The sequence below is a fragment of the Oncorhynchus masou genome, chromosome 9, assembly GCF_036934945.1.
Source record: "Oncorhynchus masou masou isolate Uvic2021 chromosome 9, UVic_Omas_1.1, whole genome shotgun sequence".
In the NCBI taxonomy this organism is placed as follows: Eukaryota; Metazoa; Chordata; class Actinopteri; order Salmoniformes; family Salmonidae; genus Oncorhynchus; species Oncorhynchus masou.
This window is the reverse complement of record NC_088220.1, coordinates 70,250,068-70,274,661: the sequence shown is the minus strand read 5'-3', so window position 1 is coordinate 70,274,661 and position 24,594 is coordinate 70,250,068. Positions and strand designations below refer to the sequence as shown.

General features: G+C 47.0%; 1 protein-coding gene across 1 annotated transcript; it reads right to left on the bottom strand.

Annotated features, from left to right (window-relative positions):
- Positions 1–2,030: 2,030 nt before the first annotated feature.
- On the bottom strand, positions 2,031–24,248 carry pipox (pipecolic acid oxidase). The gene is made up of 8 exons (XM_064975090.1): positions 23,854–24,248; positions 22,692–22,840; positions 20,600–20,810; positions 12,216–12,398; positions 10,659–10,811; positions 9,832–9,981; positions 6,804–6,879; positions 2,031–2,621 (listed from the first exon to the last, which is right to left on the bottom strand). Exons 1-8 carry the CDS (start codon positions 23,959–23,961, stop codon positions 2,491–2,493), a joined length of 1,161 nt encoding a protein of 386 aa, XP_064831162.1. The 5' UTR covers positions 23,962–24,248; the 3' UTR covers positions 2,031–2,490.
- Positions 24,249–24,594: the final 346 nt, after the last annotated feature.

The window sequence follows — 24,594 nt, the reverse complement described above, 5'->3', positions numbered from 1 at the left end:
GAGGAGACTAGGGGCAGACGGAGAGGGAACAGAGGAGACTAGGGGCAGCCAGAGAGGGAACAGAGGAGACTAGGGGCAGACGGAGAGGGAACAGAGGAGACTAGGGGCAGATGGAGAGGGAACAGAGGAGACTAGGGGCAGACGGAGAGGGAACAGAGACTAGGGGCAGACGGAGAGGGAACAGAGACTAGGGGCAGACGGAGAGAGGGAACAGATGAGACTAGGGGCAGACGGAGAGGGAACAGAGGAGACTAGGGGGAGAGGGAACAGAGACTAGGGGCAGACGGAGAGGGAACAGAGGAGACTAGGGGGAGAGGGAACAGAGGAGACTAGGGGCAGACGGAGAGGGAACAGAGGAGACTAGGGGCAGACGGAGAGGGAACAGAGGAGACTAGGGGGAGAGGGAACAGAGGAGACTAGGGGCAGACGGAGAGGGAACAGAGGAGACTAGGGGGAGATGGAGAGGGAACAGAGGAGACTAGGGGGAGAGGGAACAGAGACTAGGGGCAGATGGAGAGGGAACAGAGGAGACTAGGGGGAGAGGGAACAGAGGAGACTAGGGGGAGATGGAGAGGGAACAGAGGAGACTATGGGGAGAGGGAACAGAGGAGACTAGGGGGAGAGGGAACAGAGGAGACTAGGGGCAGAGGGAACAGAGGAGACTAGGGGCAGATGGAAAGGGAACAGAGGAGACTAGGGGGCGACGGAGAGGGAGCATAGACAAGGGGCAGACGGAGAGAGGGAACAGAGGAGACTAGGGGCAAACGGAGAGGGAACAGAGGAGACTAGGGGCAGACGGAGAGGGAACAGAACATTTTGAGGAAAAACACTGAGTGGATCTGTGTTATGTTAGTTGTTTAATCTTCAATGGAAGCTGACAAAAAGCTCTGATTAGAGAGAAAGAAGAGCTACTGTTCTATTAGTGTCGAAGCAGTGGTAGAAATATATTTGAATATGCAAATCAGAGATGAAAACCTTAAGCCCCTTAAGCACATCTTTTCAAATTCATGGCAGGTCTTCTATCTGATAAGAGCCCCACTCTTGCCCTCTGAACCTACCTAGCAGACAGGACAAATAATCCTGCTGAGAGGAGAAAAAATAAAAACAGGTCTTGCTTATCTGTCTGTGTTACTGCCTTCTAGTTGTGTGGTGATGTGGAAAACGTTGCCATCATTGTCCGTTTCCTGTCATTCTCTGAGCTACATTTCTTCCTGTTTCTCCATGTCACATCGGCAGCAACAAGGGTGAGTTTATGGTTCCTCGTGGTGGCATGTCTCCCTTCAGGCTACATTCATCCCACCACCAGCCCTCCTGTCAGCTCAGGTTTTATGCCTACACTATAATACGCCCCATGTCTGATTAACTGAGGGTAAAGTCTAATTGCCCCATCTGACAGACCAGCATTATCCTTTGACTATCAAGTGCTTAAAGGGATAGTTCAACCAAATTACATGAACTTGTATTTGTGGCAAAGTAAATTGTATAAAAAAGGCACTAGGACCCAGAACCATAAAGCTGGCTAACTGGCCATAGAGAGGCAGAAAAAGGGCACTACTTTCAAAAGTTACTCTGCTTATTAAAAGGGTATGCATTCATGTTCAAAAGTAGATTTTCCAGTGTGTCCTTTCCCCCTGAATATTGCTGGGTGAATATTGCCGTTTTCATGTTTAATGTTCTCCTAATTCTCTATCAATTCAAAGTCACTTAAGAGCTGAGGGACTGAGTGGTGCGCTGATCTCTCTGCGTCTCGCTGTGTCATTTTCTCATTCCCGCTGATGGCTGTGGTTGGCAACCATTGTAACAGGCTGGCTGATTAGTGATTAAAATGTTTACATGGGGAAAAAGGTACAGGCAGAGGCACACGCCACTAAAGGCTGCACACTGCACACACACTGCACACACAGCTGGCTGCGCAAAGACACATGGCTCCACGGCTGATGTCTTTTTAACTATGTGCTTCACTTGAAAAAGGCCTCACTCGGGGGAGTGAGAAGGGGAGAGGTAGTGATGCATAAAATCATATGGGCCAATAAGGGGACCATTTTTTTCCAAGTTTAATACCATTTGTCACAGATGAACGCATTACAGTTGTACAACAATGTTAGAGAATCTAAAGGCCAACTATATCAGCTGGCCGTTCCATTATGGCCTTCCTATTAGACTTTGTTGCTTTCATGAAATCGTTAGATATATTTGTTTTGTTATTTTAAACTATTTTTTATTTGCTCATTTATTATGTGCATTATGTGCACAAACACAGCAGCTGTGGAATCAGCTTTAGTGAATCATTGATTTGTTTCCTCTTCTCATTTCAAGGCTCTCCTCCGGACATCACTTTTCTCAATGATTAGCTGGAAAAGTAAGTATTTATTTACGAACGGCCATTGTTTGTTTAGGCTTCAGACACACTGGTATGAAAACCTTTAATTTCTTCATTTTGTAAATTTCTGGTTCCTGAGGAAATGGTTGTTAAAGCCAGCGGTCCCGATCCTACAGTGCTGACTTGGAGTGGGCTTGGAAGCGTCTGATTCTGAAGGGGGAGAGGTCATAGGAGGGCACTTCTCCCTGGCTCAGTTCACACAGCAGCTTGCCAACGATTGGGCCAAACTTGAATCCGTGACCTGGGGGGAGAACAAATCACAGTAAGTGAGGCAGGTAGGTCCTCAAACTCAGAGGCTGCATCTCAAGAGCACCCTATCGGCTTTATATAGGCTCTAGAAAGGCTTTATATAGGCTCTATAAAGGGTGGAATCGTGTACTAAATAGGGCAAAGGGTGTCATTTCAGGTTGGCCTAGAGTCTATAATATGCTGAAATATATAACCTGCACCTTGTGGAACACCACAATGGGCCTCTATTAATAGCTTGTGTGTTTCTGGCCCATTGTCTGAGTCAGGCAGCCTGTTTGAGCCCTGCATGACGGAGCACATCAAAGAAGACAGGAGCTATTGCTCTGACCGTCACAGGGCATCTATTCATTTAAGTGGGCTCAAGCCAGAGATAAATGAAGGACTCCCTCCTTTCAGCGATGAGCCTGCCGTGAGCTGTCAGCCTCGGGGTGAGATGAGGAAACTGACGCTGTACTCAGGAGATGTGTCCCTCCTTTCAGCGATGAGCCTGCCGTGAGCTGTCAGCATCGGGGTGAGATGAGGAAACTGGCGCTGTACTCAGGAGATGTGTCCCTCCTTTCAGCGATGAGCCTGCCGTGAGCTGTCAGCCTCGGGGTGAGATGAGGAAACTGGCGCTGTACTCAGGAGATGTGTCCCTCCTTTCAGCGATGAGCCTGCCGTGAGCTGTCAGCCTAGGGGTGAGATGAGGAAACTGGCGCTGTACTCAGGAGATGTGTCCCTCCTTTCAGCGATGAGCCTGCCGTGAGCTGTCAGCATCGGGGTGAGATGAGGAAACTGGCGCTGTACTCAGGAGATGTGTCCCTCCTTTCAGCGATGAGCCTGCCGTGAGCTGTCAGCATCGGGGTGAGATGAGGAAACTGACTCTGTACTCAGGAGATGTGTCCCTCCTTTCAGCGATGAGCCTGCCGTGAGCTGTCAGCATCGGGGTGAGATGAGGAAACTGACGCTGTACTCAGGAGATGTGTCCCTCCTTTCAGCGATGAGCCTGCCGTGAGCTGTCAGCCTAGGGGTGAGATGAGGAAACTGGCGCTGTACTCAGGAGATGTGTCCCTCCTTTCAGCGATGAGCCTGCCGTGAGCTGTCAGCATCGGGGTGAGATGAGGAAACTGGCGCTGTACTCAGGAGATGTGTCCCTCCTTTCAGCGATGAGCCTGCCGTGAGCTGTCAGCATCGGGGTGAGATGAGGAAACTGGCGCTGTACTCAGGAGATGTGTCCCTCCTTTCAGCGATGAGCCTGCCGTGAGCTGTCAGCCTCGGGGTGAGATGAGGAAACTGGCGCTGTACTCAGGAGATGTGTCCCTCCTTTCAGCGATGAGCCTGCCGTGAGCTGTCAGCCTCGGGGTGAGATGAGGAAACTGACGCTGTACTCAGGAGATGTGTCCCTCCTTTCAGCGATGAGCCTGCCGTGAGCTGTCAGCCTAGGGGTGAGATGAGGAAACTGGCGCTGTACTCAGGAGATGTGTCCCTCCTTTCAGCGATGAGCCTGCCGTGAGCTGTCAGCATCGGGGTGAGATGAGGAAACTGACGCTGTACTCAGGAGATGTGTCCCTCCTTTCAGCGATGAGCCTGCCGTGAGCTGTCAGCATCGGGGTGAGATGAGGAAACTGACGCTGTACTCAGGAGATGTGTCCCTCCTTTCAGCGATGAGCCTGCCGTGAGCTGTCAGCCTCGGGGTGAGATGGGGAAACTGACGCTGTACTCAGGAGATGTGTCCCTCCTTTCAGCGATGAGCCTGCCGTGAGCTGTCAGCCTAGGGGTGAGATGGGGAAACTGACGCTGTACTCAGGAGATGTGTCCCTCCTTTCAGCGATGAGCCTGCCGTGAGCTGTCAGCCTAGGGGTGAGATGGGGAAACTGACGCTGTACTCAGGAGATGTGTCCCTCCTTTCAGCGATGAGCCTGCCGTGAGCTGTCAGCCTCGGGGTGAGATGAGGAAACTGATGCTGTACTCAGGCGAGGTGGATTCTTCTTGTTGCTATGGGTCTGAGGGGAAGGAAAACTCAGAATGTCTACCAGGCTTAAGAATGCCTTGCGTGAGTTTTGGCTCTGCCTGATAAACTTCTCAGAGCTCCCATGAATCCACACGGGCTTTGAAGTCATAAAAGCTTCAGCGATTTACATCCGGGGCTATAGCGAACGAACTGTAGGTCACTCTGACAGTTCGCTGCATAAGTTTTTCGTAGGAAGAGGCGATGGGCTCTCAATGGTAGGCCCAAACCAGCTGGGTGCCTTTGTAACCATGGCAACCCCCAGGACTTGCTTTAAAGCACTTGTGCCCATGGCTTTTGATAACTCAAACAGAGGAGAGGAGAAAGAGGAGCTGCAAGTTTTTTGTAGCATTGTGATTAGCCCTGTGCACTGATTGAACACAGCATAGTGATGCACAGTCTTTACTAGAGCACATGGTTAAAACACTGATAATATGGTAAATGCAAGCAGAACAGGTTAATAGACCGTGATGAACAGTCATCCTATTATGGTTAATTTTCCATAGAAAAAGGAGTTGAAAATCAAAATGTCATACACCTCAGATTCCACCACCAAGGGACCAATGGGTTCAGAAGCAAAACACTTCTTCAATTCATCCTTTCCCTTGTATTGATTATGTAGCTTGTCAAATGGCTTTCTCTAACCCTTGGAGTTAATCCTCCTTGTTATCCCTGCAGCTCTCTCTCTCACCAGCCAACTGTATTGATTATGTAGCTTGTCAAATGGCTTTCTCTAACCCTTGGAGTTAATCCTCCTTGTTATCCCTGCAGCTCTCTCTCTCACCAGCCAACTGTATTGATTATGTAGCTTGTCAAATGGCTTTCTCTAACCCTTGGAGTTAATCCTCCTTGTTATCCCTGCAGCTCTCTCTTTCACCAGCCAACTGTATTGATTATGTAGCTTGTCAAATGGCTTTCTCTAACCCTTGGAGTTAATCCTCCTTGTTATCCCTGCAGCTCTCTCTCTCACCAGCCAACTGTATTGATTATGTAGCTTGTCAAATGGCTTTCTCTAACCCTTGGAGTTAATCCTCCTTGTTATCCCTGCAGCTCTCTCTTTCACCAGCCAACTGTATTGATTATGTAGCTTGTCAAATGGCTTTCTCTAACCCTTGGAGTTAATCCTCCTTGTTATCCCTGCAGCTCTCTCTCTCACCAGCCAACTGTATTGATTATGTAGCTTGTCAAATGGCTTTCTCTAACCCTTGGAGTTAATCCTCCTTGTTATCCCTGCAGCTCTCTCTCTCACCAGCCAACTGCATTGATTATGTAGCTTGTCAAATGGCTTTCTCTAACCCTTGGAGTTAATCCTCCTTGTTATCCCTGCAGCTCTCTCTTTCACCAGCCAACTGTATTGATTATGTAGCTTGTCAAATGGCTTTCTCTAACCCTTGGAGTTAATCCTCCTTGTTATCCCTGCAGCTCTCTCTCTCACCAGCCAACTGTATTGATTATGTAGCTTGTCAAATGGCTTTCTCTAACCCTTGGAGTTAATCCTCCTTGTTATCCCTGCAGCTCTCTCTTTCACCAGCCAACTGCACTGTGTGCCAGCCAGGTCCTTTAAAAGCTATTACAAGTGAAAATGAATTATACATATAATTACTGTAGGAGGCGGCTATCAGAGCAGATGGAGCAGGAGCCAGGAGACCCCAGCCGTTGGCCCTTTGGGCCAGGGAGGAGAAGCCCCCCACACTGCCTCACCCGCACCACACAGACAGAGAGAGACAGAGAGAGAGTGAGAGCAGACAAAGAGGGCCCCTGGGCCCTGAGAGCATCTAATTAGGGAATAAAAACGGGTCTGGACTCATAGCTCAACTTTTCACCCTTCACAGCCGGCTTGAAAGACTGTCTAATTAAAAGTTGTCTGACTTTTCCCTGTGTAATATCTCACTCTAAGATATAGCTACAGTACATAGAGCTGAAGTAGATACAGAGGGCTCTGTGATGTTCAGCACCACTCTGGACCTGAGTGTGTGCCGGGTCTCAGTGGTGAAAAAAACAACATTTTAAAGCCAAACTCTTTGGGCTTGTGCTCATCCACACACATCCACTATTTTACTGTATGTTGTGAGTGACACTATGGATGCAGTCATGTTGGGGTATGATGTGGAGCTGCGGGACATGTTATGTTAGGCCAAAGGCTTGTTGGGCCACAGAGGACAATACTCATGTTCAACAGGTACACACCTGAAAAGCCTGCTCCGATGACGATGTTACTATGAGTGGGATGGTGGTCCAGGACAAAATGGTCATCTGGCGTGACCTGCAACAGAAAGATATGGTGAATTGAGAGAGAGAACAAGAGAGGGGGAGGCAATTCAGGCGAAATGTGTCAATAAGATATTGATGGAGGGAGCGAGAGAGAATGGGATGGAAAGAGAGAGAAAACAACTAGCAGCTTGGTTTAAGAAACCCATCTGAGAAGAATAAATCCTGTCCATTTTGGACCCCAACTACCATCTGTTTGGGATTGGAGATGATATCCAGTAGTGGACAGTGGGGTGAGTTGAACCAAAGGGGTCAATTGAGCCACCCTTGTTTCTAGGAAATCATACACAAAATGTATCATTTGACCAAATATAATTTAATGTAGTCTGTGAAGGAAGAAACCACATGGAAAAAGTAGGAAGCAAGTTACAAAACATGACCAAAATTATCTTGACACCTGCTCATCGAACATCTCATGCCATTAATATAGAGAGGGTCCCCCCTTTGCTGCTCTAACAGCCTCCACTCTTCTGGGAAGGCTTTCCACTAGATGTTTGAATATTGCTGCAGGGACTTGCTTCCATTCAGCCACAAGAGCATTAGTGAGGTCTGGCACTGATGTTGGACATTCCACTTGGGCGTTCCAATTCATCCCAAAGGTGTTTGATGGGGTTGAGGTCAGAGCTCAGTGCAGGCCAGTCAAGTTTTTCCACACCAATCTTGACAAGCCATTTCTGTATGGACCACACTTTGTACAAGGGGGATTTGTCATGCTGAAAAAGAAAAAGGGCCTTCCCCAAACTGTTGTCATAAAGTTGGAAGCACAAAATTGTCTAGAATGTCATTGTATGCTGTAGAGTTAAGATTACCCTTCACAGGCACTAAGGAACCTAGCACGAAACATGAAAAACAGCCCCAGACCATTATACCTCCTCCACCAAACTTTACAGCCAAACCCATATTCGTCCGTCGGACTGCCAGATGGTGAAGCGTGATTCATCACTCTAGAGAACACGTTTCCATTGCTCCAATGGTGACGAGTCCAATGGCGACGAGCCTTACACCACTCCAGCCGATGCTTGGCATTGCGCATAGTGATCTTATGCATATGTGCAGCTCCCGATGAGCAGTTCTTGTGCTGACGTTGCTTCCAGAGGCAGTTTGAAACTCAATAGTGAGTGTTGCAACTGAAGACAGATGGTTTTTATGCGCTACGAGCTTCAGTACTCGGCGGTCCCATTCTCTGAGCTTGTGTGGCCTACCACTTCGCAGCTGAGCCGTTTTTGCTCCTAGACATTTCCACTTCACAATAACAGCAGTTGAACGGGGGAGCTCTAGCAGGGCAGAAATTTGATGAACTGACTTGTTGGAAAGGCGGCATCCTATGACGGTGCCATGTTGAAAGTTGCTGAGCTCTTCGGTAAAGTAATTTTACTGCCAATGTTTGTCTATGGAGATTGCATGGTTGTGTGCTCAATTTTATACATAGGGATATCCTTGTCTCATCGCGCACTAGCGACTCCTGCACGCTGACATGGCCGCCAGGTGTACGGTGTTTCCTCCAACACATTGGTGCGGCTAGCTTCCGGGTTAAGTGGGGATTGTGTCAAGAAGCAGTGCGGCTTGGTTGGGTTGTGTTTCGGAGGACGCTTGGCTCTCGACCTTCGCCTCTCCCGAGTCCGTACGGGAGATGCAGCGATGAGACAAAACTGTAACTACCAATTGGATACCACTAAATTGGGGGGAAAAAGAGGTGAAAATACAAAAAAAGATGTATTGTTAGAAGGTTCATTCTTGTATCTAAACCAAAGTAGATAATAAAGATTGTTCTATACATCAGTTGGGGTCTCTATAAGCTTCAATATGAGGTCCTAAACCTAGCAAGATAGTGCATCCTTGTAGCTATGTGGGATAATATAGTCAAAACGTTTGCCTTGGGGTATATTCAGGCATTGTTGAGCCAATGGCAAGTTAAACAAATTGTTTTCTTCCCTGGCATAATGCAAGACCTTATCGCTGGGATATGAGGTAACTACAGTGCCTGGCCTGGCCTATGTTAAAAGTGTTTTAAAAAGTACAAAGTGTTTGTTAGATGTTAAGTCTGTGTTAAAATATGCTTAAAATGATTAAAAGACAAACAAGTGATTGTGTTTGGGGATAAAAGGTAGACATGGTTTTAAATGGTCGTGGTAATATTTTATTAAGTTCAGAAATTTGTAGGCAGCTCAACTTACCCCATACCCGGGCGAGATATGTTTTCAAAATTGTAATGTTTACATGAATTCTGATTATTTCCTGGGATATACAACATTCTGAAATATATGTTGACGGAGTGATGCTGAATGTAAAAATGGCTCAACTTACCCCACTCTCCCCTACTGTGTCCCATTCTCCATGCAGTAGGCTACTCTGACTAAGGGGCAGGAATGACATGTGGTTTCCAATCATATTCAGTGTCTGTGATGTTTTCCATTAGTGTTTGAATCCCAAAGGTTATGCAGCCGTGGAGCATGTGATGTGATTGGTATGGCAAACAGCGCAATGGTTCTCGCTCTGCATTCTCAACTCCAGAACCACCCTCATCCCATTTCTATTCTGTACCTTGCCTTGGTAGGAAGATCAAATATTTTTAGATTATAAACAATGAAGCCCAACTGAACAGAGTAAATTGCTATTGTGGGCCATTACTGTATTATGGCCATTACTGGGATACAGTAAGCAGTAGAGATGTTAACGTTGTGTACATATTTTTTTAATTGAACCTTTATGTAACTAGGCAAGTCAGTTAAGAACAAATTATTATTTACAATGACCACCTACCCCGGCCAAACCCAGACGACACTGGCCAATTGTGCACCACCCTATGGGACTCCCAATCACAGCTGGTTGTGATTCAGCCTGGAATCAAACCAGAGTCTGTAGTAACACCTCTAGCACTGAGATGCAGTGCCTTAGACCACTGCACCACTCGGGAACCCCATGCAGCTCTGAAACGGGTAATACTCACTGTGTACATGCAGCTCTCCACCACAGCAGGGATGGGCACCAGGCCAGGGAAGCAGCGGGTGATGTAGCGCTGTAGGATGTCTATGTCCCCCCTGTCCGTCTGTCTGTCTCTCTCATCAGGGTCCGTCTCAGGGCCCGTGTGGTAGCAAATCTTCAAAAAGAGAAGAAAAACCTCATCAACTGACCTTTATGCAAACAAACTGTATTGAACGTAATTAGAGTCAGAGTGCCCTTACCAGGAACATCGACCCTAGGTAGAACATAAGGCCTATGTCATGTAAATGCAATGTTCTATGAAGTGTCCACATTTTGATTTGAAAGGTAATTAAAAGTGTGGCAGCATTTTCTTTTGAAAGGTAAATAAAAATGGTTTAGCCTGACCGAGCATTAGCATTGTATCTACAGTACATGGGTTACAAAGCACTGTTGACTACACCACAGAGTGAATAATGTGATGTGGCACAGCCATCTGTCCCTCTCCTTTGCATGCATGTGCTGCTATTACTCTCCCAACTCCTGCTGGCTTGCCATCATGCTCAAAATAGAGATGGAATAGAAAATGGAAGCGCAACACAGACAAGATTCCCCTGTGATTATGTATCCGGAAGTGTTGGAGAACTTTGGGGGCTGACAGTGTTGCTGCCCTACTTCTGAGCTCAGCAAAAGTTGAATATATTTCTATTTAAATTCAACACAATAAGACTAGGAAACAGTGTAATAAAGGTGGTTTGGTGGACTATGCTTGTGTGGTTAGTAACCTTGCTTGAGACCAAAGCAAATGCATCACTGAATCTTGTGTGGAACATTATGGTATTTAAAAGCCCAAACCTTCATCAGGCCTGGGTATTCATTGGATGGGAGGCCGTAGATGTGATGCTTTGCCTCCTCTGATTCCAGCTGGATGAAGCAGGGGAAGCGGTGCTGGACATTGTAGGAGCCAGGGATCTTCTCACTCCAGTAGCACACGTTAATCTTTATCACCTAATTAATCAAGGAAGCAACAGACAGATAGACAGTCATCAGCACAGTGCAAGGACCCAGGGCCCAGGTATAGGCCTCCGTAAAAATCATTCTTAGTTTAATTAGGGATTTGATTAAAGAAGATCCTTGCACTTGGGAAGATGTTTCCCTCCCCCCCTATCTCCCTCAAAGACAAAAAAAAGACTCAGACTCCAGCCACCCTAGTCATAGACTGTTCTCTTTGCTACCGCACGGCAAGAGGTACCGGAGCGCCAAGTCTCGGTCCAAGAGGCTTCTAAACAGCTTCTACCCCCAAGCCATAACATCTAATCAAATAGCTACCTAGACTATTTGAATTCTCACACTTTTATTTCTTATTTCACTGTAAAGGTCTGTATTTGCCGCTTGTGACAAATAAGATTTGATTTGATGTTACCCATTACCATTGTTGTATCGAATCCAACTGCAATTACAAAGGTAGCGGTGGTGTAGCGGCAGTGAGAATGGGGATTTAATGAAATGCATACACACTCAGACAAATCACATCTTCCCAGTACGTGGTAATAAGGACACAATGTTCGCTAGCTTTTAGTTTAATAAACTAACAGGCAGCCGTCTCATTCTGGGGACCATCAAAATTCAGTAGGTAGAGAGAGAGAAAGAGAGAGAGAGAGCAGTATTTAAGGCAAGCTCATACCTCCTACTTTCTCTATGTGCTCACTCAGGCATGGCTTCCACGGGCCCCTCTCGCTATCCTGAATAATGCAATTCCAATACAAACTCCAATTCTCAACTTAAATAACGCCCAGTATTTTTTCATCACCTTTTCTTTTGGGTGGGTGATATATTGTGAGATTGCTTGGCTGGCTCCCTCCCTACCGCCCTGTGTAAAAGATAGTCTATGAATGTGTTTGTTTAGTTTATTCCTCATAGCAGACCGAGTGTTCCGCCAGCACTGGGCTGCAGACTCTCCCTCTTGGTTTGCCTTGAACCAAACAGACAGGTCATCACTCCCTGCTTATAGTCTGGGGGAGGGAGGCCTATATTGATGGAGATTGGACTTGTTTTTCGACCTGGGGTTGGACAAAATGTTGCCCTTATCTACTGACATTAATGATGTGATGGGGTATGGGTTTTATGGTTGCGTGCTGAACTAGAGCTTTAAATCCTTTATGCTTTAAATCCTTTCTTAAATCTTGTGTGGTCAAATACATGCTCCATAAAGCTCAATTGCAACTGCCTTATTGTCTATTTGTGTTTGAGTGTATAACATTTGTGACACTGCGGTTTGACAATATCAAAGATATGGAGCATATCATAGTATGCCTGGTGTGACAGTAGTGGACTGGATTCCATTGGAGTGCTTTGGAGTGTGAGCTCATGTTAGAGGTAGTGAGTTGGCTGGTTCTACAGTGAGTAGCTTACCTGCAGTGGTAGCTGAAGGCCTGTGTGGGATAGCAGGGTGTTGGCCCAGGGTCCAGCTGTGATCACCAAGCGCTTCGCTCTGTACACCCCACTGACTGTCGTCACGGTTACCACAGAGCCCGGTGTGATGTCAATCACCTTCTGTCCGTCCTTGATCACGCCCCCCAGTTTCTGGAACTGTCCCTGGTGATGGAGAGAGAGAACGGTTACAGTTAGTGTAAAGTGTGTTCAAAATGAATGAGAACAAACTGACACAGAGGAACCTTAGTAACTGAAGTGGATTAGTATCAAGCAGGTAACATGTAAATAAACCTAACACAATGCAAGTGAAGTTTACAGTCCATATAAGCATCCCAGTCACAACAAATCCTGAGGTGAACTTCTTCTCCGTTGAGGGTTTAATTCAAGTTTAACAGGAAGTGGAATGTGGATGTCTAGGCAGGTATAAGACAGACAACCAAGGGGCAGGGCAGCTGAAACCGTATTAAAGCAGTCTTAATATCTAGTAGATTAGAGTGCAGGTAAGAGACCTGGATGCCTGTGTGAGCCTGAGAGATACAACCTATCTGCTGATTGTGATGAATTGTCTATAGAGCTCTAAGACAGGATTGTGTCGAGGCACAGATCTGGGGAAGATACCAAAAATGTCCGTAGCATTAAAGGTCCCCAAAATCACAGTGGCCTCCATCTGTCACGGTTCATGAATCCACTGCCTCCGTCTCTCTCTCTCTCTCTCTCTCTCTCTCTCTCTCTCTCTCCAGTGTTTGTGTGGGCGTGGTTTCCCAATCTCGGCCTGATTGTCTGCGCCAGCTGGAACCACTTATCTTCCCTTTATATGTTCTGTTACCAGTGTTTCTTGTTGTCAGATCGTTGTTTCTTCTCTGAGGTTGTGTCGTGTGTCCGTGCTCTTCTCTTGTGTGGATTATCTGCTGTGCTCCTTCCTACTCTTCTGGACACACTCCCTGGTTTTCTCAGCACGTTATGATCGGAAGATGCGCCCGAGTTCCTGGGTCGGATTCCTTCTGAGTACAGTCTGTCTGTCATGTTGCTGCTGTGAACTACATTCATTAAAACCATCGTTGCTTGCATCTTGCATCCGCCTCTGTGTTGTAACAGAACGATCTGACCAGACCATGGATGCAGCGAGTTCAACGAGTCTGACCGAATTCCTTTCCCGCAGTATCACGAGAATGGATCAACAAGAGGAGAACATCTCCAGCACAGGTCGGGCAGTACAAGCCCTTTCGACGCAGGTATCCCAGCTGACCCAACAATTGCAACATCTGAGGGGTTCCGCTGCGCCACCTACACCGGCAGTTCAACCCGCCCCGCCAGAGCCGGATTCCCAGCTAGAGCCACGGCTACCGACACCAGAGGGTTATTCAGGTGATCCTGACTATTGCAGAGCCTTTCTTACGAGATGTTCCATGCATTTCTCGTTGCAGCCACGGACCTTCAACCGTGAACAGTCTAAGGTAGCATTCGTACTCACACTGCTATCAGGCAAAGCGTCTCTCTGGGGAACGGCGGTGTGGGCGAACCAGGACCCATGCTGCACCTCTTTCCAGACACTCTCCGAGGAGATGAGAAGGGTCTTCGATCGGGCCGTGGCGGGTAGGGAGACGGCCAGACTACTCGCTGACCTTCGCCAAGGAGACCATTCAGTATCGGAATACTCCATCCAATTCCGCACTCTGGCCGCTGAGTGTCAGTGGAACGAGGAGGCGCAGTGGGACATGTTCCTGCATGGGCTGGAGGACCGGATCCAGAAGGAGATTTATGTTCTGGACCTTCCCAGGAGTTTAAATGGACTAGTGGAACTAGCCCTGAGGGTCGACGCTCGTCTGAGTCGTATTGGCCGCCGAGCATGCCCTAACAGACCGTATAACGACACGGAGGGCTGGCATGCCAGCGTCGGGAACACGGCCAGTTCAGCCTCCGCTCACGAACCCATGCAGCTGGGGAGAGCTCGCCTCTCCCGGGAAGAGAGGGAGAGGCGGAGATCCCAAGGACTCTGTCTCTACTGTGGTAGAGCGGGCCACTTTATCCACTCCTGCCCGGTAAAAGATCAGGCCCGGTAGTAAACATGAGGCTACTATCGGGTGGTGTCACCACAGAGAAGACCTCATCATCTACTCTCCTCCCCGTAAGACTAAGATGGGCCACCCACACGCACGACACCCAAGCCTTACTGGACTCAGGAGCAGAGGGTAATTTCATGGACTTCAAGCTCGCTCACAAACTCCAGATCCCTATCACCTCACTCACGCACAAGATATCCGTCAACGCTCTCAATGGTCAAGAACTCCCCAACATTTCTCACACCACTGAACCTATCACACTCATCACTTCTGGCAATCACACTGAGACACTATCATTCCTACTCATGGACTCACCCCTTGCACCATTAGTTCTCGGCCACCCTTGGCTCACCCAACACAACCCCAGAGTTGACTGGGGTCATAACTCTATATCCATGTGGAGTAACAAGTGTCTTGAGTCCTGTTTAGTGTCTGCTTGTTCGTCTGTGTCTGATTCTGTGTTTCTAGAGGAGGCAGTGGATTTGTCTAACGTGCCCGTTGAATACCTCGACCTGAAGGAGGTGTTCAGTAAGTCCCGTGCTGCTTCCCTTCCTCCGCATCGTCCCTATGACTGTGCAATAGAATTATTGACAGGTGAGTCTCCGCCTAAAGGCAAGTTATATTCACTTTCTGTTCCTGAGAGGGAGGCTATGGAGAGATACATCTCTGGTTCACTGGCATCTAAATTCATTCGTCCTTCCTCTTCTCCAGCGGGGGCGGGGTTCTTCTTTGTGGGGAAGAAGGACGGATCTCTGCGTCCTTGCATTGATTACCGTGGGTTGAATAACATCACAGTGAAGAATACCTATCCCTTACCGTTGATGTCCTCCGCCTTTGAAAGGTTACAGGGAGCATCCGTGTTCACTAAGTTGGATTTACGTAATGCATATCATTGGGTTCGCATAAGGGAGGGGGACGAATGGAAGACCGCGTTTAACACCCCCAGAGGGCACTTCGAATATTTGGTCATGCCTTTTGGGCTATCCAACTCCCCAGCGGTTTTCCAGGCACTCGTCAATGACGTGCTGAGAGATATGATTGATCAGTTCATATATGTTTACCTGGATGACATACTGATTTTTCTTCTTCTCTCCAGGAACACGCTCAACACGTCAGACGAGTGCTTCAGAGGTTGTTGGAGAATGGACTTTTTGTCAAGGCGGAGAAATGCATTTTTCATGCACAATCCGTTCCATTCCTAGGTTACATCGTCTCGACTGAAGGTATTCGCATGGATCCCGACAAGGTTAAGGCTGTGGTGGATTGGCCAAGCCCAGATTCCCGTAAGGCCCTACAGAGGTTTCTGGGATTCGCCAATTTCTACCGGCGTTTCGTTCGCAACTTTAGCCAGATAGTCGCTCCTCTTACCGCCTTAACCTCTCCCAGAGTGACGTTCAGGTGGTCCGATACAGCCGAGGCTGCATTCGCCAAACTCAAGAGCCGCTTTGTTTCGGCTCCTATCCTCATAGCTCCCGATCCCTCGCGTCAGTTCGTGGTGGAGGTGGACGCTTCAGAGATGGGGGTAGGTGCGGTACTTTCCCAACGTTCCTCTTCTGACGACAAGATGCACCCTTGCGCGTTCCTTTCCCATCGGTTATCACCTGCGGAACGCAACTACGACATTGGCAACAGAGAGTTGTTGGCAGTGAAGTTAGCACTGGAGGAGTGGCGCCATTGGTTAGAGGGTTCGGGGGTACCTTTTATAGTTTGGACCGATCACAAGAATTTGGAGTATATCAGAACCGCCAAGCGACTCAACTCCAGGCAGGCGCGGTGGGCACTCTTTTTCGGACGTTTTGACTTCTCTCTCTCGTATCGCCCGGGTTCCAAGAATGTCAAACCCGATTCCCTTTCTCGCATTTTTGACCATTCCGAACGCCCATCCACTCCCGAGTGCATCCTACCCGGGACCCTAGTGGTCTCCACACTCACATGGGAGGTTGAATCGAGGGTCAAAACGGCCTTAGAGGGGGTCACGGCTCCGCCCGGTTGCCCGCCTAATCGGTTGTTTGTGCCGGAGGGGTGTCGGTCCGATGTTATTCGGTGGGGGCACTGCTCCAACGTAGCGTGTCATCCAGGAGTCAGCCGCACTAGCTTTTTGGTTAAGCAACGCTTTTGGTGGCCACTGATGGCTCGTGACATTCACAGTTTTGTCTTGGCCTGCTCGGTTTGTGCCACTGGGAAGACTTCTAATCGACCCCCAGATGGGTTACTCCAACCGCTGTCGGTCCCTTCGAGACCCTGGTCCCACATCGCGCTAGATTTTGTTACCGGCCTCCCGCCCTCCCAGGGCAAGACGGTTGTTTTGACCGTGGTGGACCGGTTCTCGAAGGCGGCTCATTTTATTCCCTTGCCTAAATTACCATCTGCCAAGGAGACAGCGGTAACTGTCGTGGATCACGTCTTTCGCTTACATGGCCTGCCGATGGACGTAGTTTCTGACCGGGGCCCCAATTTGTGTCCAAGTTTTGGCAAGAGTTTTGTAGGTTACTGGGAGCGAGTGTCAGCCTGTCTTCAGGGTTTCATCCCCAGAGCAACGGTCAAACGGAGAGGGCCAACCAAGATTTGGAGAGAGTGTTGCGATGTTTGGTTTCTAAGAATCCCTCTTCCTGGAGTCAACAACTCTCTATGGTTGAGTACGCTCACAATTCGTTGCCAGTGGCAGCCACGGGTCTCTCTCCGTTTGAGTGTAGTTTAGGTTACCAGCCACCTATCTTTCCCAGTACGGAGTCCGAGGTCACTGTTCCCTCCGCTCACGCTTTCATCCAGAGGTGCCGTCACGCATGGAGCAGAGCCCGTGAGACTCTTCTCCGGGTGGGGGCGCGCACCAAGGCTAAGGCCGATCGCCACCGGTCGAAGCCTCCGGTATACGTCGTTGGCCAAAGAGTGTGGCTTTCTACTAAGAACATTCCACTCCGATCCGTTTCGAACAAGCTTGCCCCCAAATTTATCGGCCCGTTCAGAGTCACCAGGATCATTAGTCCGGTGGCGGTCCGGCTCAAGCTTCCTCCGGCGTATAGGAGAATTCATCCTACCTTTCATGTGTCTAAAATAAAACCTGTGTTTCAGGCACGCATTAACCCGCCGGTCCCGGTTCCCCCGCCGCCACGACTTGTTGATGGGGAAACCACCTTTTCTGTCAATCGTATTTTGGACTCTAGAAGGAGGGGACGCGGATTCCAGTACCTGGTGGACTGGGAGGGTTACGGCCCGGAGGAGAGAAGTTGGGTACCTGCTAGGGACATTCTGGATCACTCCCTTATCGATGATTTCAATCGACAGGTAAATTCGCCTGGGAACGCCAAGAGGCGTTCCTAGGGGGTATTGTCACGGTTCATGAATCCACTGCCTCCGTCTCTCTCTCTCTCTCTCTCTCTCTCTCTCTCTCTCTCTCCAGTGTTTGTGTGGGCGTGGTTTCCCAATCTCGGCCTGATTGTCTGCGCCAGCTGGAACCACTTATCTTCCCTTTATATGTTCTGTTACCAGTGTTTCTTGTTGTCAGATCGTTGTTTCTTCTCTGAGGTTGTGTCGTGTGTCCGTGCTCTTCTCTTGTGTGGATTATCTGCTGTGCTCCTTCCTACTCTTCTGGACACACTCCCCTGGTTTTCTCAGCACGTTATGATCGGAAGATGCGCCCGAGTTCCTGGGTCGGATTCCTTCTGAGTACAGTCTGTCTGTCATGTTGCTGCTGTGAACTACATTCATTAAAACCATCGTTGCTTGCATCTTGCATCCGCCTCTGTGTTGTAACACCATCATTCTTACATGGAAGAAGTTTGGAATCACCAAGTAGTAGTAGCTGGTAAGTTGTAATAAGCTGTAATAAGTAGCCCATGTGCCTAACCCTAATAATTTGGTCCCTTTCCCCCTCATAACTTGGTGGTGCACATGTAGCCTATAGCCTGTTTTAGAAAAATGTAATCAGCGAATATTGTAAGAGCTTTCATTGTCTGCTTATATGCCCCCTTATTTATCCTATGGTTTTGACTTGGTGTACAGGGATAATATTGTAAGAACGACCCATGTTATGAATTCTGTCGCTGTACATTTTGAAATTGCTGAACAGTTATATTGACTACGTCTGTCCTAGCTAGCTCATTAATGTCTTCATCGAAATGACGTATTGCCTCTTGTGCGCTCCTTGTTCCCTTATGCCATAGTTTCCATATCTCAATTGTCAGTAGTAACCACATTTGTTTAAGCAAGTCAGCCATATCAGCTATGTTTTAAAAAAAGCACTAAATATTGCTGAATTAACTATTTCGCTGCCAGACAAGGCCCCACTGATAGCCAGGTGTAGTGGTGGTAAGGATTCACTCCATGGTGCTGAAAAGAAAACTCTGCTGTTGGGACAGCTTTATGTAGGCCCTAACAGTTTGTGGGTACCGTTTTTCACCATTATAGTGCAATTTAAGTGTTGCGTAGTGGCTTTGCTGGCATGCATCAACAACAAAAAAACATTGAGTTTGCCCCACCAAGATGTACATGCTAAAATCACCACTGCCTGATTAGTGGAAAAACACATGTGCAAACTCTCAAAGACAGACACCCCACCCCTTCACAAAATATCAATGAATCACGATCGACGCTGGCAGATTGTGAGACAGAATGTTGATAGGAGGTTATGAAACTGGACAGACAGAATGAGAATACATGGTGGTAATCTTGGCGGCTGTAGAAACATCTATTATCACGACTAATGACAAGTTGTAATGTATGCTTTATGCTTGATCTGAACAATAGAGAGGAAAAATCTGTTCAATCAATACAAGACAGGATAATTGTTCCGAGGTAGCAGTAAAATAATGAAGCATTTCACTTGGTGTTTTCAGGCTGTTTCTCTCCAATGCTTTGTTTCTCCCTGCCAATGTCTGAATAAACTCAATTCAATGCTATAAAAAGTTCCTATGTCGGTAGTTATTGTTGTAAACAAAATACTACTTTTGTCATTGTAGTATGTGTACCTAGGCATATGAATTAAATATGGTATATGAGAGCTATTTGTCATTGTTCAGTTCATATTTTCTTGGTCTATCTGTCTCCCTCACACCATATACAGTATTCCCAAATTGTGTGTACAAGCCCTCATGCATTTCCTAATTAGTGGTCAAAACACAATTACCTAGCTGCTGATAAACACTAATGAATGATCATTACAGAGTCAGACACTCATTGGGGTAATGTAAAAGACAAACAGGACAGCACTAAAGGAAAGGGAGAGCTGTACTTTATGGAGGTCGTATCACACCCTAGAAGAGGCACTGACAATGTGGGTTAAAGGTGCAAGGCCAATCAATTAACTGCATCTGGTAATAATGACCTCCTCTAGGATGCAAACATAATGCAGAATGCCTTTTACAAATTTGTAAGCAATACATACCAAACTGTTTGCCAATTTTACCTGTACTGTTTTGAGTGTGCGGTCAGCGTACATCACCTTACCTGTACAGTTTTGAGAGTGCGGTCAGCGTACATCATCTTACCCATACAGTTTTGAGTGTGCGGTCAGTGTACATCATCTTACCCGTACACTTTTGAGTGTGCGGTCAGTGTACAGCATCTTACCTGTACCGTTTTGAGTGTGCGGTCAGCGTGCAGCATCTTACCTGTACAGTTTTGAGTGTGCGGTCAGCGTACAGCATCTTACCTGTACAGTTTTGAGTGTGCGGTCAGTGTACAGCATCTTACCTGTACAGTTTTGAGTGTGCGGTCAGTGTACAGCATCTTACCCCTACAGTTTTGAGTGTGCGGTCAGTGTACAGCATCTTACCTGTACAGTTTTGAGTGTGCGGTCAGCGTACAGCATCTTACCTGTACAGTTTTGAGTGTGCGATCAGCGTACAGCATCTTACCTGTACAGTTTTGAGTGTGCGGTCAGCGTACAGCATCTTACCCCTACAGTTTTGAGTGTGCGGTCAGTGTGCAGCATCTTACCTGTACAGTTTTGAGTGTGCGATCAGCGTACAGCATCTTACCTGTACAGTTTTGAGTGTGCGGTCAGCATACAGCATCTTACCTGTACAGTTTTGAGTGTGCGGTCAGCGTACAGCATCTTACCTGTACAGTTTTGAGTGTGCGGTCAGTGTACAGCATCTTACCTGTACAGTTTTGAGTGTGCGATCAGCGTACAGCATCTTACCTGTACAGTTTTGAGTGTGCGGTCAGCGTACAGCATCTTACCTGTACAGTTTTGAGTGTGCGGTCAGTGTACTGCATCTTACCTGTACAGTTTTGAGTGTGCGGTCAGCGTACAGCATCTTACCTGTACAGTTTTGAGTGTGTGGTCAGCGTACAGCATCTTACCTGTACAGTTTTGAGTGTGCGGTCAGCGTACAGCACTCCGGCAGTGGTGTCCACCAGGGCTGCGTTTCCCTGGGACAGGTTAACATGGGGGATGTGTTGGCTGAACTCCTCCCTCGGCAGGATCACTATGGGAACCTTGTTCCTCTCCAGGGTGGACTTAAACACCTGGTAGTCCCCCTGCTCTGGACCCATCACTAGCAGACCTGTACGTCTGGGAGAGGAGGTCCTAATCATCATGTAGTGAATGTCCTCTTTTCATTTGTGGAAATAAATAAACTAAGATAAACTAAGGCCTAGATTCAATCCGTATCACGGAAGATCCGCACATTGGCACAATTAAAATGTAGAATCAAGTTTCCGGAGACTGAATTCACGGTATACGTTGCATATGTTGGCTCAACCGGAAATTACCTTTAAATTATAATTGCACTATAATGTGGATCTTCCGTGATACGGAATTGATCTAGCGCTAAACTAAAATCATTGGGGTTCAGAGAACCATGCTCACATGATGAATAACCATGTCTGAGACCTGAAGACATGCGTTGGCCCCCCGCGCTAAGGGTTTTAGCTCAGCAGACTAACACAGTCTTGTGATACCACCGGAGGCTGCTAAGGGGAGGATGGCTCATAATAATGGCTGGAACGGAGCGAATGGAATTGCATTTGAAACCATTCTAACGATTCTGCTCCAGCCATTAACATCCTCCCCAATTAAGGTGCCAACCAACCTTCTGTGTGTGATACATAGAAGACCCTGGTGAAAACCCAGTCATCACATTTGCAAGTGGTTTGAACAACACAATCAATCAACAGCTTACCTGTAAGTATACTGTAAATCACAGATGGCCTCTTACAATCTAATCTAATGAAGGCAATCTGATGAAACAACAGTTTGTAAAACTAAGTACACTGAGAATATTTAATGTTGTAAAATCCTAGCCTATGGTAAGTTATAAGAGCTCAGAGTGAAAGGTTATGAAAAACAGGGGGCCCTAATGCAGCAGTCTGGTTGATGGATGGCTGGCCTGCCCTATGAGAACAGTGCTTTCTAAAGGCTGCTCCAACATCTGTCAACCCACATGATGCATCAGCCAGCACCTGCTAACGGCCTTACCCGTTCATCAGAGCATTTTAGGAGTGTGTGTGACTGTGTGTGTGACTGTGTGTGTGTGTGTTTGTGTGTCCACATGTGTGTGAGAATGAAGGAGAGAGCGAAGCTTGAGTGCATGTAAGGTCCTAAACATGATGCATGCTTCCACCCCACCCAAGTCACGCTGTGTGATGGCTGAGTGAGACTGGTTTGCTGGTTGCAGTGTATGTGGGGCCAAACCACTATGCAGAATGGCCTGTGGTCAAAGGGCATTTGGTTATCGTCCAACCCATCTCAAAGTCTATCCTCAGGGCTGAGAAATACAAATACAAATTGCTCAGAAAGATTCACACAGCCATAGCTTCAACATTTCTCATTGTGCTGTAGTTTTAGCCAGCCCAAGGGCACAGGTGGCCTTAGTGTGGGGACCGATCAGTCATCTGCCGTGGATGGCTGCTCCGAGGGAGGGAGATCTATAGCTATTGTGTGCTTGCCTTGGGAACATAACATGGGTGCGGTAGAAGACTGGTGATTGATCCATCAGTCATCTAACAGTATAATGACAAATTTGTTATGCAGCTGACTGATACTGACAACCAAAATGGGTTTCAAACTAAGACAATGGTTCAGGGAAGCTTTAGGTGGGGAGGCAGAGGTTGAAGGCTCTGACTGTCTGACTCTAACTTTGATTCTGCTGTAGTATTTACAAGAACAAACCCTCCTCACTCTGGGAATGAGAATTGGGGTTTGTTGAGATGAAAAATCCTTGTTCCACATTCAAAGGCAGGCAGGGAGCTGTCTGGGGTGATTCAGTGACGTGCGAGGTAATGAGAAAGTCATCCATCTATAGCTCACACAGATTGAGTTGCTGCTTGAACACTGGTGAAACAGATTGAATGTGACAAATCTCAGTGTTCTGGTATAAAGCTTTCACAATGTTCTTCTAACGCTGCTTCCCCCTATTGAGACAGACCTTGTACTTTTTCTGAAGGTCCTCACCTGTACAGCTTGACGTTGGCCTCTTTCTCCAGCTGAGACCAGAGCTGATAGCACTCCTCCATCATGTGGGTGTAGTAGTCCTCATCATAGGCCTTGCGGATGATGCGTGTCTGGCCATGAGAGCTGCCACGAGAGTGTGGCAGGACAAACTGAGGAACAAGGCATTCAGAAACAGAGTTGGACTTGCCATTGTCATATTCACAGAACCTTTTCCCTAGCCTTTTGGGGCCCTAAGCCAAACTATGTCATGGAGCAAAAAGAAAACGTTGCTGTTTTAAAGCAAGTTTGCACAATTTTGCACATTATACCATGAGGTGGAGAGAAGATTTAGCAGTTTTATAAATCATGCAATTCTACTCATTTTGCCATGGGGTGGAGAGAAACTTTTGCAGTTTCATAGCAAATTTTCTGCAATTCTACACATTTTGCCATGTTCATATGATTTCTGAGTGAGTGACTAAGAAAATCAATGGGGGCCCCCTGGAGGTCAGGGCCCCTGGCTGTCAGTAATTCTAACATGATTACTATATTACTAAGGGGTGGCAGGTAGCCTAGTAGTTAGAGCATTGAGGTTGCTGGATCGAATCCTGGAGCTGATAAGGTTCAAATCTGTCGTTCTGCCCCTGAACAAGGCAGTTAACCCACTGTTCCCCAGTAGGCCATCATTTTAAATAAGAATTTGTTCTGAACTGACTTGCCTAGTTAAATAAAGGTAAAAATAAATAAAAATACTACAAGTTTAGAAAGCTGACTAGACTAATTTACCAATCTAAAAAATGTTCGCTGACATAGTCTGATTTAATGACGTGTCAGTGATTGCCATAACAAGAGAAAAACTGCTTAGACATAACATACTGAAACTATACCTAGGCCAGTCCAAATATGAAAATACAAAGAAAAACGTTATCACTTCTAAATAAATAATAACCCCGTCAATCGTGCAATTATGCGATGTAGGCTCAGTTGGTAGACAGGTTGATTCCGAGTCACCATCACGACAATGTATGTACTCACTACTATAAATCACTTTGGATAAAAGCGTCTGCTAAATTACTAAAATGTAGACTACCAACAAGTCGTTGCATTGGAGTTGACACCATATAAATTATGTTGTTGGTTGACACGATGTAACTGTTGCCAAATCGCTTTATAAATTACAAACCTGTTCGAGTAGAAGTGTTTTCTTATTATTTTTCGCAAGGTTATAGGCAGTGAAAGAGCCCTGAACCCCGGCTCCTATCACTATGCAGTCGTAGTCTTGGGAAGACATGTCTTGAGTCTGATGTAGCCTGTATTCACAGGGCACCGCGACTCCTCATTTGACCCGTGTTATGTTACTCCAGTTCAGCCCCCTGGCCAAAGTTTCCGTTATGTAACAACCACTGACAGCATGCTCAAGTCTACACTACATTTGCGGCGTTCAGAACAACTGTGGACTCGAATAATACGAGGTTAAATCATGACTTCAGCGATCTTCACGTCGGAAAGACGGAGCTCTAGAAAGATTTGGAATTCCGAGTTGGATGACTATTCAGATCAATTTTTCCCAGTAGGAGCTCATTTTTTTCCGACTTCCCAGTTCTACAAAAGCACTGAAGTCTGGGGATTTCCCAGTTCAGAGTTCCCAGTTATTTTGAACGCGGCAACTCTCTCCACAGCGTGCATGCTAAATATGGCCGTATTTAAATTACACATACGATTACTGAATTAAAAGCTCTTCTTGATCTACATTCAGAAGAAATGTTGGCGAAGAAATCAGCTGTAGGCCTACAAAACTGTTTCTTTGGCAGTCCAGCATACAATTGCGTTGCGCTTGTGAACATGGAGAACCAAGCGGGTCTAGGAATTCAAAATGATGTTATTTGACAAAAAAAACGAATATTTAAAATAAAATTAAAGCTCA